The following is a 16,303-nucleotide window of genomic DNA, read 5'->3' on the forward strand; positions in this document are numbered from 1 at the left end:
CCCACTTTGAAGAGGTGACGTCAGATGAATTGGCACCAATTGGATTGACTTATGCACTTAGTGTTGTCAATCCAATTGGCGCATGTGTGTTAGGTTTTAAAGGAGGCGCCAATTAGTCTGGCACCTATGTGTGTCGAAAATGGAAGCACCGATAAGATCATGTCTTAATTGACTATGTGATGTCAACTGAAGAAACATCAACTCGTAATTATATGACTTGGTACAAATCAGTTGGATTTGAGTTCCTCGTTGAGGATATGTACCTATACGACCCACGCCAGGTAACTTACACACAAGAAGGTTCAACATCTAACCTCCGACAACATTGTCAGACCGGTTACTCACAACCCCCTATCCGTCAAAATTTTCGGTCCACAAACAAACAAACCTACGACCTTAACATGTCAAACACCTAACCATAATACCAAGAGCATACCCCGTACCACCAACAATAAGAAGATCATCATCAAGACATCTAACATTGCTATACACCCAACACATCATCCTACCATAGCCGCCTTAGCCAAAACACTCATCGATCATTTAACACCAACCGTCCCTCCTTCTACTATAGCCAAGAAGCCCAAACATCACAAAACAAAAACATGCAACAACCATATGGCTATCAAATACCACAACAATCATTTCAACATTTCCTCAATGCATCATTCACACCAATGTCTCCCTTCAACCGTCCTGGTCGCCCTCCAATAACTCAAACATAGTCCAACTACTCTGGCATTGAGTCATGAACTCAGTTATGATGGTGGCGCTTCATTGCATACACATGACTATGCGGATTTGTCTGAATATCTTAGGCAATCTCCTGCAGGTAGTGGTGATGTTCTTGGCCCCTCAAATCCTCAAACACCTAGGGTGAATCATCAACGTGGGTTATGGCCATGCGTTCGAGTAGCTAGGGGATGTGGTACCGGAGGTCGATTAGGTCATCCCGGTCAACGATATTAGTCTTTTTGGTTATCGTATGTAAACGCATATTAATATTAATATCAATTGGTATGATTTCTACTTTTATCTAAAATGTATATTATTTTTCAACAAAAAAATACACAACGCACATAGGTGTCGGACTAATTGACGTCTCCTTTAAAACCTAACACACAGGCGCCAATTAGATCGGCAGCACTAGGTGCATAAGCCAATCTAATTGGCGTTACCTCTTTAACTTAGAGAGCAAGCGTCAATTCATTTGGCGCCACCTCTTCAAAGTGGGGTAGTTTGGAATTAATATGAAAAGTTAGTTATTTTGGGATTTTTTTTTTAAAAGTGGGTTATTTGAGTAAAAAATTTGCATAATTAATCACAAAGTCTTTCAACTTAATTTAATGTTTCACCTTAGTCTTTTAACTAAAAACCGTTACACTTTAGTCTCTTAAGACACTTCCGTTAGCCGATATGGTCTTTTCCGTCAAATTTTTGTTTTAAATCGTTACGTCTACTTACGTGGTTTTACAACAAGGTTCAAGGTACATTGCTGACTCAACCTATATGCTGATGTGATTTTACAGCAAGACTAAAATCAAATTTAAACTGCATGGAATTTAAAAATCAAATCGTTAATAATGTCTAAAAATATATTACTCTTCATAATCTATTTTCATAATCCATTTTCATGTCGAATCAAAGCAATAATATCACATTCACGTCAAAATTAAGCAACTAGTAGTTGAACATAAGCTAAATCTAGTATAGAATGGAACTAATGGATTGTAAAACCACAGATGTAATTTAATGGATTGTACATAATGGAACTAACAGTGGACTACAAATCTCTTATTTACATGAACATTGAATTAACCAAAATCATTCACTTGCACTGCAAATCTTCAATTATTGTGCCTAATTTTTTGTTGGCACTAAGGTCTTTCAACAAGGCTACAACAACAACAAGATCAGTTGCACTCAGAAGTCCCCCAAGTCCCCCAAGCAACAATGATGTTTTCCAACTCCAATTCAATTGCACTAAGAAGTTCCCCAAGTAACAATGATGTTTTCCAACTCCAATTCAATTGCACTCAAAAGTTCCCCAAGTAACAATGATGTTTTCCAACTCCAATTCAATTGCACTCAGAAGTTCCCCAAGCAACAATGATGTTTTCCAACTCCAATCATATGAAAAGTAAAATGTATTAATCCAAATGAGTCATGACTTGTAATCAGATGACACATATGATGAATGATAAACACATAGGTTCTCATACCTTCAAAACATCTCCAAGAAAAATGGTCGAAATCACAACCCTTGGACCAGCTAGTAAGATCATTTTTGCAATACGCCTCTATGCTTGGTCAAAAATAAATTGAGAATAAGGAATCTTGTGATGCAATATTAGATCTAAAAAGAAACAATGCTTCAAGATTCAGAATTTTTTTAAAAAATCAATTATTTTTTGGAATACATATCTACAAAATTCAATTAGTAAAAAATAACAAAAAACCTTCTACCTCTTGGCTTGGAGAAACTTCTTTATCCCCACTCGATCTAACAAATCTACAACCTTTAACCATGGAGTTTTTTCTAGCCAAAAAAGAAACCAATAAATAAATTAATAGTTTCAAACTTAAAATATTCCCAAAATTTAAAGATAAAAAAAGAGTTACAAACAAAGAAAAAGAAGAATAAATAGAAGAAAGAAAGGAGAAAGAGAAAAAAAAGGTAGTTGCAAGTTTCATTAGCTAGGGTTTGATCTAAATAATGAAATATAAAATATATTATAACTATAAATAAGTGCAGAAAATATGAAATATATTAAAAATAAAAATTAATACCTCAATAAAATTTAAAAATACCAAATAAAAAATCATGTTTTATAAAGACAACAATATTGTCACGTAGACCGTAGTTAACTTTTTTTTAAATTTTTTTAACAAAAAAACACTATTTAGGCTAACAACACGGTCTTGATAGACTATATTGTAATATTTTTTAATTAAATGATCAAAATAAAATAATAAATAAAGTTAAGGAACTAAAAGATGAATTAAACTTAATATTAATTAACTTTCTAGATATCCGTAAAAAATCAAAAAATAACATTTAAAAAAAAAATCTTTTTCTTAGAATTTTCACATTTAAATTGAAAACTATGTCGAACCTAATGATTTTAGTAGTTTATATTACTCTTTCTATCTTATGAAAGATTAATTTTAATTTATAATACAAGTTATCTTTTATCTTTCAATTATATCATTTAATTATTATTATTTTCATCCAATATATATTTGATAAAATTATTATTCTTTGTTTAATTTTTTTTTAATATCTATAAAATAATCAAATGTATCACTTATAGTGAAATGAAAGAAGTAATTCATTAGTATATAATCGGTGTGAAACCAGAATTACATTCCAATGACAACCATGCTATAGTTTGAAAAAGTATGAAAAAGTATAAATCATACGCTATTGACCCTATAAATTAGACATTTGGCGGTGTAAGAATTAATTTTTATAAAGTCTATTTCATTAGTTCATGCATTTTATTTTTAATAACCAACTTTGAAACTAACTATTTTTATTATTTCAATTTACTGGCTCAACACTTTGGATAAAGAAAAAGAAAAAAATATATTTTTTTTAAATAAATAAATATGTGTATTTAGTCCAAATTTAGTAAAGTACATGTATATTGTTTGCTTATATAAAAAAAGAGAACAATATCATAGAAATAGAATATACAAAAATTATCAAATCAAATTCATAATAAGCTAGTAGGAGTATATTAGTACAATTATTTTACATCATAATCATATATGTAGAAAACTCTTGTACTTAAAAAACCACTAGTTGCACTACACTTTTTGCTTTAAATAACAACACTTGCAACCAATTAGCACCTAAATCACTCACACAAACACATCACAACTAGGCACTTAATCAACACTATCTTACAACATTAAAAATAAAAAACTAAATGTATATCTTTATTTTTGTCTTCCCCATTTTTCTCATATAGGAAGTGGTGGAATACTCTGTTCATGCCTAAACACATTTTCAGGATCCACTCTAGTCTTTATCTTAACCAACTTATCAAAATTACCCTTAAAATACCTATAACCCCAACCACTTGCTTCAATGTAACTTGTACTATTCTTGGAGTTTATTCCCAAATCAAGATCCCTATAATTCACATAAGCTTCTCTTGGAAACTTAGTCACATAAGGTGTCATATAGTTATAAAGCTTCCTTATCCAATCAACATGTTTAGCAACATCCTTTTCACCTTCTTGCCATATAGACAAGTATTGAATTTTATACAATGTTCCATTTCTATGTGGAAAAGGGCTATCAGATTCTGAAAACTCACTCATTTTTCCACCATATGGAGTCCAAATCATCAAAGGTATGTCCTCAATCAATAGCCTTTGCCACAAACCTTCAAGACCAGTTTCTGGTATTGGTTCCCTCACAAAATCTGATTTTGCTTTGAAGAAATTCTTGAAGGTTGGTTTTCCTTTAAGAAGAATTTCCGGCGGCGTATCGTTTGGAAATCCAGCTATATAGAGAACAGATTTGATCCAGCTAGTTTCTTGGCAATCTTTTCTTGTTAAACCCAATTCAGGAAAACTAGTTTTCATGACTTGAAGTAGTGTTCTTGCTTCACCAAGAAAAACAGCATTGTAAGAAGTTGTGATTGTTCTTTGAGTTTTGTTTGTAACACTAGTAGCTGGTTGAATTATGACTCTTACAAAGAGATTTTCATCAACAAAAGGTGCTACTTCTTGCCATCTGTGAAGGATTTTTGTAGCACCTTGTTCTAGGCTTTTAGTGACAGTAAAAACTGTCACCGTTGGTGGAACAGGAACTAGCTTTATCTTCCACCAAAGAAGTACACCAAAACTTCCACCTCCACCACCTCTTATAGCCCAAAATAACTCCTCTCCCATGGCTTTTCTGTCGAGAATTTTCCCGTTCGCGTCGACGATTAGAGCATCTAAGACATTATCAACACCAAGACCATATTTTCTCATCAATGTTCCATATGCACCTCCTGTTATGTGTCCACCAACACCTAAGCTTGTGCATAGGCCTGCAGGGTAACCAAGAATCGAACTTTTTTCGTAAATTTTGTAATAGACTTCGCCGATCGTGGCACCCGATTGAACCCAAGCAGTGTTGGTTTTGGTATCAACGTTTATACCGCGAAGTTTGATTAAATCGATAACTATGAAAGGTGTTTCGATTTCGGAAACATACGAGAGTCCTTCATAGTCATGTCCACCACTTCTTACTCTTAAATGGATTCCAAGTTTCTTGGAACAAATAACTGATGCTTGGACATGGGAATCTTGGGAGGGTGTGAATATGAATTCGGGTTTCGGTACCGATGGTGCCAAACACCTTAGGTTCATTGCTAAGGAATCAAGGATGGTTTTGAATGAAGGTTGATTTGGAGTGTAGACTGTTGTGTGAAATGGATATGTTCTGTCTGAATTCATGTTGAGACATTGGACAAAACTTTCTTGAAGTAATAAAGATGAAACTTGTAAGGAAAGTGTTGATAAGAGAAGGATACAAATTGGCAAGGGTGAAATTTGTGACACCATGTTCACAACTCTTGTGTTTGGTCTCATTTTTGTGATGAAGGAAGGTGTTACAAATGCTCTATATATAATGTTAGCAACCATGCTAAAGTTATGAATCATTATAGAGAAATTTGAGCTAACACATACGTCATACACATGAAGAGTATTATTGGTATTGTTTTGGGGTCTATATTCTAATTTTGATTATGATAGTGTGGAATATAAACTTTGTTTCATTTTAGCTTGTTTCCAATAACATGTACCACTTTCACATTCTAAATAATATGACAAGATTTATGAACCTTCGTTTTGGACTGAACTTGAGAGCCGAGCGTGTGTTCGAATTCTGTTAGCTGTTAATAATTTTTGTATTAGTAGGATGACAAAACAGATCTAACATGTTTGTTTTATTCTAATTTTTTTGCAGAGCAGACTAAGATTTTATGCTCACATCCTCTAATGTGTTCGTCCTATTTTTTGTTTGTTTTTTCGAGCACAGACATTAACAATTTTTTTCTAATTTTTAAGCTTAACTAATTTTTTTGGTGGGGGCAAGTTATGGTTTGAGGCCCGCAATCTAAATTATGTTTGTCTAAATTATGCTTGTCTGTCCGTCCCCTTTTTTTATGCGCTTTTATGGGATGAACATTTCTATTTACCATCTCTAATATTGGGTCACTTCATACAAAATAGTCTGCCTCTAAATGAACAAATCGAGATGTGTAACTATGTGAAAAGAAGAATTTGTGTCCATTGGTATTGTCCATTAGACATGTGCAAAGTTAAGCACTAGTCTTGAATGGTCCCATAAGAGATAAGAATGTCTATATACTTGCAGCACTATATGATCATACAACAAATAAAGCATATTCTGTATGATTATTTTATATTTTGTTGTTATCTATGATATCCATAAATTTAAAGTAAATCCAAATTCGTTGGTTTATTGGTGGTTATAACTGTATGGTCCACAGTCCAGATGTTAAATCAATTAGTATATTTGTTGCTTCACATTATGGTGTTGCTTAAAGCTTAATGACCCATGTTCAAGTTTTGTAATACATGTTTGGAAAGAGAGTAATTAATTAATTAATGTAGGAGGGGATTCTCAATCTCCACTAAGGCTTAACTTAGGTTGAACCATAGTAATAATTGTTTAAGATGCAATGTAGTTTTTGAATACATACAAAATAATGTAAGCTGTGGTGTAATTGTGATTTTTTTCAAAGACAGGGGCATTAGAAAAAGAAGCCTAATGTGAAAAAATATCAGAGTGGTTGAAAAATAAATCAGGATGAGAATTAGTTGTCTTGATCTATATTTTGTTATAAATAAATATGTTCAAAATTAATGAACTAGGTCAAATCTCTTACATTTCATACTATTGTTTTTAGAGTATGATTTGATAGTTTTTCCTTTCTCCATTCAAAATTTCAGATTTTAATATATAATTTTAATTCACATGAACTTTTCATTAATATTTAATATTAGAGATTTTAATTTAATTTGTTTTCGCTTCTTTGTGCAGATTTCCGAAAAAAAATTTTGTTTAAGATAATGAGTTTTCCTCTTCACAAGGTCGATGAAGAGGAAAACCTTTTCAAAGACACTTTGAAAATAAAGAAGATAAACATAATTCTCTCAGGCTGCGCTCTTACGCTAAGTCTTTGTCTTGATTAACATAAAATTTTAAAAAATTATATTTTAAATTTATATGTTGTTTGATTTTATTATAAATTTTTATAAAAAAATTAAAATTTATGTAATTTTAGTAAAAGAAAGATATTTAAATGATTATTTTAAATTTTTTGAAGTTTGAAAAATTCAATGGTCAAAACTTTTATAATCATAGATTATAGATTAAGTATTCTCAAAACAAAAGATTTATCATAGATAAGTAATTTTTATATATTTTACTAATTTTTTGAATTTTTTACTATTAATTTAATTAAAAATAATAAATTTATTTTATTATAGGTTTAATTGTTTTTTTGGTCCTTTTATTTTATTTTATTTTTTGAATTTTGATCCCCATTTTAAAATTATGATTTTTTTGTGTGTTGGATTTTAGTCATAAAAAGAATCTAACACAACTTTAAAAATTGACCAAAATCATGATTTTTAGAATTGAGAGACTAAAAAAATATGAAGACCAAAGACATGAAATAAATTTGAGAGTGGAAATAGAGATGTGAAACAGAATTCTTTGGTGACAAAGATCTCAGACATTAAATAAATTTAAGAGTGAATATGACAAAAGAAGCATGGAGGTCACATATCGTTTTTTATTTTTTAAGGAAGTGCAAGAAAAATTATTACATATGATTTAAAATTTTGTCACAATTAAATTATAATTAAATAGAATTTTATAAAATAGGGTCACATTTAAGATATATTTATATAATTTCAAATTATTTTTTTATAATTAAACTACAGCTAATACCTAATATATAAAGAATTTCCAAAAACTTAAGACTACTTTGTTGAGACATATTTAATTCATAGTATGTGGGCAACATTATGTTAAATATTACATGCTAAATTTATAGAGTATTGATCTCCTTTGCAAACTTTAAACGATAGAGCACTACAAGAATAACTTTGTGCAGCCACGTGATTTAGTGACGTGAAATGCACGTGGCAAAAAATGCCAATTACGACGTGAATTTCACGTGGCTAAAGGTAAAATATAATAAAAAAATGGAATGACAACTTTTCAGGTTGGGGGGAAATGAAAATAATTAAAATTTGGTAGTGACATGCAGATCACGTCGCTATTTTAAATTTAAAATTCAAATAATGTTTTGTGAAATGTAATTCACGTCGCAACTAGTGACGTGCTGATCACGTGGGTACATGTGGTGTAATTTAATTTCCGAAATGACAATCACGTCGCAAATAGCGACGTGACAAGCATGTGGGTACTGGGTTCAGAGAGACGTTATAGATGACCGTTGAATGTTTTGTGGCGTGTAAATCACGTCGCAAATAGCGACGTGTTTACCACGTGGGAACCTTTCCTTTAACTTCCCTCTTCTCTCCCTCTTCCCTTCACCGTTTCATTCTTCTTCGTTTCCTCTTCAAGCTTCCACCAGACCCATTTTCCCTTCAAGTTCCTTCAACCCATTTCTCTCCTTCAAGCTTCAGATCCATTTTGAAATTGGAAATTTAAAGGTAAATACTTTTATTATTTCAACTTAAACCCATTTCTGTTTAATATATATGAATTTTATTTTAATTATTGTATTTTTTTTTTAAGAAATAGCTAAGAGTGAATTATTCATTCAAGAATTTGGAGCAAACAGATTCAAAGTCTTCATCCAGGTATATTCAAAATTGTGAAATTTAATTTTTTTTTTAATTATTTTCAGATTAGTTAAATGTATTGAGTTTGGACTGGATTATGTGTTGTGCTTATTATGTATTAAAACCGAATTTGTTTGGACTGGATTTTGTTTTTGTGCACATTATGTATTAAAATAGAATTTGTTTAGAAATTTAATGTATTATATATTTAGAATTTGTTTATAAAACATATACCCTAATGTATTATTAAAACAGAATTTGTTTAGAATTTGTTTAGAAATATAATATATAATAGTTTTAAAAAAACAGAATATTTAATGTATTATATATTTAATGTATTATAAAAAAAAAACAGAATATTTTATGTATTAAATTTTTATAGTTTAGAAATAGATTTTATATAATATACTATTAATACCAATACTATCCTCTCTATTAATACCCTATTTATAAAATCATTTTTAATTATTTCTAGAGAAATTATAAATTTCAAAAGAAAATCATGTCAAGCTTGGAAATATTAAAACTTTGATATTACTTTGTTTAGAAACTATTTAATGCCTTTATATATGTGCACATTATATTTTTTAGAAATATAATATATAATTTTTTTAAACAAAATATTAAAACAGAATAATATTTATAAAAAAAACGAAATATTTTGTTTATTAGAAAAAGTAATATGAATCATGTCTAAAAATAGAAGTTGTATTATTATTTAGATAATATGGTTAGTTTAAAAAATATAATAGATTAGTGTTTTGAGTAAAAATTGATAAGTGTGTATATATATTATTTAGATAACTAAATAAATAGAAGTTGTATTATTAATATTATGTTTAAAATAATGTATAAAAAAACAAAACATTAATTTCATATATATTTTTATATTAAAAATATGTTTATAAAAAAAATTAGTATGAATAATATGTATGTCTAAAATGTTTTTTTTTTAAATAACACATATTAGGGTATATGTTTTATAAATATATGTTTAGTTTAAACAATAAAGTATATAATAGTTATATTATATATTTATTAATAGTATAATATATTTTTTTTAAATTGTACGTAATAATTAGTTGGATGTACGATAGAACGATTTTTAAATTGGACGATAGAGGAATATCACTTTTGAAATTAAAATAGTAACGATTTTGTAAATGTGCAACTACAGAACCGGAGATAGAACTTTATTTGATAGAGTTGCAAGTGGGGAAGGAACGTCCCGTCCAACACAATTGACACCTGAAATGATGGAAACGGTGAGGCAACTGGCTCTAACAGAGGCTAGACGAGAGACGGCGGAGCGTGAGGCGGCGTTAAAGGCCGAATTAGAGGAAATGAAAAAAAGACAACACGATATGGAGGAGCAAATGAGACAATTTATGCAGTCCATGAGTAGAAATCAAAATCAAAGAACAAGTGAAGACGATGAAGATGACGACGAATTTGATGTGTAATATTTATTTAGTTTTAAATATTAATTTTTGTATAAATAATTACTTTGCTATTTTTATAATACATTTTCATATGTGTAATTTTAATTTAAAAATATTTCACTTAATTATTAATTATTCTATATTTTATTATTTATTAATTATTTTATCTTTTATTAATAATATAATTTAATAATAACAATATATTTTATCTTTTATTTTAATTTTGTTTTTAAGTTGTGAAGTGTAAATCACGTGGGTAATTTGCCACGTGATTTTCATGTGGCAACATACCATCCATTTTCAAATGTTGTGACGTGATATTCATGTGGCAAAGTTGTGTCATGAATATCACGTGGCAAAGTTTAAGCGCAGAAGCAAGTTAATTCACAATGTTGCGACGTAATTTGCCTTTGACAAATTAGCGACGTGTTTATCACGTCACAAAAAGTTGCCACACGCGTTCCAGCGACGTGAATCAACACGTCGCTATTTTTGACTAGTGAAGTGATTTTCACCTTTGCCACGTGATAATCATGTGGCAGGGGGGAGTTTTTCTTGTAGTGGAGAATCAAAATTATGGACGATAAAAAATTGAAAAATAAAAATGTATCTTTACTTCTATCTAAAATCATTATGGTAGAGTAAATTTTAAATGGTTTATTTTTTATGTACTTCTATTATTATTATTATTATTATTATTATTATTATTATTATTATTATTATTATTATTATTATTATTATTATTATTATTATTATTATTATTATTATTATTATTATTATTATTATTATTATTATTATTATTATTATCTAATAACTTAATGAACAATATTTGATTTTTTTTTTAAAATAATCAACATTTCCAAACATAATTTCAGAATAACAATTTTTTAAAAAAAAAATTCTAAAATAACCACATTAAAAAGAGGATGCGTCAGATGAACTGGTGTATCGTTTTGAACAAAGAGGAGGCGCCAAAGACATTGGCGCCTGCATTGGGCCTCATGAGGAGACACCAATGCCTCTGACGCCTGCATGATGCATGTGGTGTATGCGTCAATTCATCTGGCACATACACCCTTGTATTTTTTTTTTAATTTTTAATTTTTAATTTATTTATCAAATAATGTAAAATAATGTAAAAAAAATTATTCATGATATAATAAATGTTACATGGGATTGACAAAAATTTAATGACCGACCCGATCGAAATGTCTCCCTATTCCACATCCAGGTGTGTTAGTTTGTCTTCGAGGTCTCCCACGATTTTCCTAAGGTGTTTGGGGTCTTTGTGTGCTGACCTGGTCGAATGATGACTGGTGTGAAGGTCCGACGGAAGTTCCAGCGGTATTTGACAGATGTGTCATCATTTGTTCCCAATATCCGGAGGGGCTCTGGCCAACGACGCTTCCGTAATGGAGTTCGGTGCTTATGTCATCGTAGTTAGATCAATGGGGTTGGGTGGATTGTGGACGATATAGTTGCCCAAATTGGGACATTGTTTTGGAAACGAAGCAATGGTTAATGGGGCGTAGTATAGTTAAACAATGGTTGTGTGTTTTGGTGATGAGATGTTTGAGTGGTCATTGGTGGGGGGCTACGATGAAGCGACCCATATGAATCATCTGGGCTATAGACAGTTGTGTTGAAGCGTATGGTTGTTGGTGGGTAGGGTTTGATTCTTGATTTTGTGGTTGGGTTGGTGGCATGAATGGATTGCGACGTTGGGTGTTTGGTTGTTGGGTGAATGACATGAATGGGTTGCGAAGTTGGATGTTTGGTTGTTGGGTGTATGTGGTAGGTTGATGTTGTGAGGTTGGTTGTTGAGTTTGGGTGGTTTGACATTGGTGTTGGGTGAGGACTTATTGTTGGGCATACGATGATGAAGCTAGTTGGCGTGGATCCATCAAATACCGCGGCTCAGACACAAACTGTTGAGTTGTTACCGGCCTAAAACATGCTATATATTGTTGAGTTGGTCTTGCACCATGGATGACTGGTTCGTTTAAGATGTGTTTTCATCGATTCCTCCATTGACGACACATCTCTTTTGCAAAGTCTCTCTAATCGGAATAATCCCATTAGGCATCAACTCTTGTTTGATGCAAATTCCCCAAACACGTGGGAGGTTCTGGAATCTGTTGTTGTATGTCGAACTGCAGTTTGACCCGGTCACTCTGGTGCATTTCCACAGTAGTGAACCAGATAATTGGTGTTTTTGTTGTCCAAACTGCAACATCGTCATGGTTCACATCATGATCAAGACTCAGATATGGCCTCCAAATAAGTTGTAAAACAATACGAAACGATTATATGATAAATAATTTGATAAGTATTTTTAAATTAAAATATAATTGTGTATGAGTATTACATCGTCTGGCCAATGTGGTCCAATAGATTGCGATAGACTACTATGGCATATTTCAGACACCTATTGTAGTTCATCCCCCTTACTGACCACCTTAGATCAAAGAAAATCGAAAAATATTATTTATAGTTAATTGTAATATAAAATATAATTAATTAAATGGTAAAGTGTTACACTTACTTTGTTGCAAACGGGAACATGAATGGGTTCTCGTTTATCGGGGCGAGCGACGAACAAGTTGAGGTGAATGTTGCAGATGACGAAGAGGAAGAAATAAGATTGACAAACACAGATGCAGTACGGTGGATCGACAGTATTCCATTGGAGAAGTGGACTAGGGGAATACGACAACGGTCAACGTTGGGGCCACATGATAACAAATCTTGTGGAATCAATTAACTCTGTCTTCAAAGGCATCTGTAACCTACCTATAACCGCTTTGGTGCAGGCAAGATATTTCAGGCTAGGGGTGATATTTGAGACCAGGCGTTCCAAATGGAGTTCAGTGTTGCAATCTGGGCAGTAGTTCAATGATGTTTCAATGAAATTCATTAGACATGAAGTTGCCAAAGCAAACACACATGTGGTCACGGTGTTTGACCACACTAAAGGTTGGTATAGTGTTGTCGAGTCCATGGATCACAATGAGGGCATACCGATGGTACAGTATAGATTCGAACTAGATAGAGGTTGATGCAACTGCGGAAAGTTCCAAGCCTTTCGTACTCCATGCTCCCATGTCATTGCGGCATGTTCAAAGGTTCGAATGAATCCATCCTACTTGCTATCTGACGTTTACAAAGTCACCAGCCTATCAAATATTTATAAAATTAGTTTTTCCGTAGTAGTAAAAGAGGATTACTGACCAGAATATCAAGGGAACATCGTCTGGCACAACGAAGTTATGCGAAGGAAGAAAAAGGGTCGCCCAAACAGCACCGCATTCTAACCGAAATGGATACGACGAACAAAATGGTTAGATTATGTAGTTCATGTCGTCAGTCAGGCCACAATCGTACTAACCGTCCTAGTGTTGGAACGAGCACAACCAGATAAATTCACATGTACCTCTGTTGCAATATATGAAAAACTAAATTTATTTCATATTATACGTTTGTGACGAAAATACCATTACATAAACAATAACACAAACAATTAAAACAACTAGAATATAAGAACTATGTGATTACAACCATCAACAAAATTTTGAACATGTAATGCATCATCATATGAACGTCTCGGTCAGTCTTAATATCCACTCATTCACGCACTTCTCCATTTTGGTTGAACGTGGACACAAGTCATTGTATTCTTCTAATCCTTTCACCATCTCCAATTTCTCCATCTAACCAACTGTTCAACGTCCGATTAAGATGTTCAAACGAATCTATATTTCAGAGTCAAATCTTTATTGGAGACGCAACGACATATTAAATCGGCATTTCGCTTATGAATGTATTCAGACATGGTTAAAACACAAAAACTTGAAGGAGAGTGGAGTTGAATGAAAGAAAAATATGGTAGTAGGGGAAGATTTTGTGTGAAAAATATTGCATCCAAAGCGGGGTATTTATAGAGAGAAAATATAAAATGCATGCACCAAGAGGCTAGGTGCCTAACATGTCAACATATGCAGACGCCAGAGGCATTGGCGCCTCCTCTTGAGGCTCAATGCAGGCGCCAGAGGCATTGGCGCCTCCTCATGAGGCCCAATGCAGGCGTCAAGGATATTGACACCTCCTCATGAGGCTATCAATGTAGATGTCAATGCCTTAGGCGCCTTCTCTTGGATGCGCCGGTTCATCTAGTGCATCCTCTTTTAAATGTGGTTATTTTGGAGAGAAAAAAAATTGAAAATTTTATTATTTTAAAATTATTTTAAAAATGTTGGTTATTTTAAAAAAAAAACTTAATATTTAATTTTATAAAGATGAATAAATGAAGTATTACATGTTAGAATCCATGCCTTTTGTAGTTGGACTTTCATAAACAGTTATCAATTGAAATTGACCTGACATAACAAAAGTCTCCTTCTAATATTAAAGTATTAGCAAATTATAAATATTTTTGTGTCGGTTGACACATATGTCGGACATTTCCATCTTTAAAAACAAAATTTCTTTACACGTATGATTGAATGCAAACAAAACTATTTACAGAGTGAGTTATTGAAGGATGTAGATCTCCGGAGTGTTTTGACAAAAAGAAACCAAGTAGTAGAATAGAATAGAGGTAGTTCAACCACCTCAATCAAAGTTAAAGGTTGAGTGAGGGTCAAAAGGTACATGCAATAAGGTCCCTTTGCCTTATTTGTTTATTTACTTTTTACATGTTGAATCATCAATAACTTTTCCTCTTTGAAAGAACCCTTGATTGTTGCCTAGACATACGTCCTTGACTAGCGTGACAATTTGTCGCTATGACTTATCAAAGAGCTTTACAATGTGCTTATTATTGCTTACCATCTTTTTGGGATCTCCAAAGCCAATAAGAAACCTATTGTATTCAACTTATAAAAGTAAGTTAATAATTAGTATACATATTCAATTTTACTAATAAACAATGGGATAGCTTTATACACCCTAACCTAAGCACTAAAAATATTTTTCCTTCCTAATAAAAAAATTAAAATTATTTATGAAATTCGGAAATGTATCTTAAGATATATCTCATTCAGATTCGTTTTTGAGTGAGCTTATAAGGTTATGTTAAAAAAATTACGGTATATCCGTATAATTTACAGATATACATCTCCGACACTATTTTAATCAAATACACGCCAAAGTATCTTCTTCTTCCTCACTTCTAAAAATACTCTCAAAATTCACACTCTTAAAATCTCTCAACTCTCAAACTCTTTCAATTCACAAGTTCCCAAAATCATTCAAAGTCCTTTCAAGTTTATACCATAAACATTCATTCGGTCAAAGAGCTCATCATCAAATTCACATTTGGTAAGTTTTTTATTTCTCTAAACTTTTGTTAAATTAAATACACATTTGTTGAAATTAAGCATTAGATTATGTTATAGATAGTTTGGATATGTTATTTAAATGAACAATGTGCCTGATAGGTAGTTTAAATGATCAATACATTTCTGGAGATGCATCTTCAAATTTATTCAACGTTTTTCCAAAAGTCGGAGATGCATTTCTGGATTTTTTTCTTTCTACATTATTTGATTTCATTTCATTGTGATTCATTTGTATAATACTTGTATTGTTTAATTATAGGCATTATGGATGATAACCAAGATAGATTAATGCACAACAGAATTGTGCAACATGCATCTGTTCGGAGGGAAAAATCTTGATCATCGCATGCACCGCTTGATTATAGTTCAGTTGATACGGAAACGTCAACTTCTAGGGCTCATGCATCTCATTCTTCGTCCTCCCGTAGGATGCAAGTGTCACCTCTTGTCGCCTTAGAAGCCCCGCTAGTACATGTTGAGGCACCCGAGGAAGCACCCTAGGCACCCCATGCACCCCAGGGATTTGGAAGAGGCTCGTCTGAATTATCATTGTTGCCTCTATATCTGGACCATGCTACCAGGCATGTATGGGACGGGGATGTAAAATTCAATTTTACTCATTCTTTGAAATGTATTTGTTATAATATTCGAAGTTTCTGATGATGATTT

The 16,303-nt window shown here is 32.0% G+C and overlaps 1 protein-coding gene across 1 annotated transcript; it reads right to left on the reverse strand.

Annotated features, from left to right (window-relative positions):
- Positions 1 to 3,718: 3,718 nt before the first annotated feature.
- Positions 3,719 to 5,610, reverse strand: LOC127108510 (berberine bridge enzyme-like 13). The gene has a single exon (XM_051045990.1). It carries the CDS (start codon positions 5,593 to 5,595, stop codon positions 3,970 to 3,972), a length of 1,626 nt encoding a protein of 541 aa, XP_050901947.1. The 5' UTR covers positions 5,596 to 5,610; the 3' UTR covers positions 3,719 to 3,969.
- Positions 5,611 to 16,303: the final 10,693 nt, after the last annotated feature.

This window comes from Lathyrus oleraceus, chromosome 7 (genome assembly GCF_024323335.1).
Source record: "Lathyrus oleraceus cultivar Zhongwan6 chromosome 7, CAAS_Psat_ZW6_1.0, whole genome shotgun sequence".
Lineage (NCBI taxonomy): Eukaryota > Viridiplantae > Streptophyta > Magnoliopsida > Fabales > Fabaceae > Lathyrus > Lathyrus oleraceus.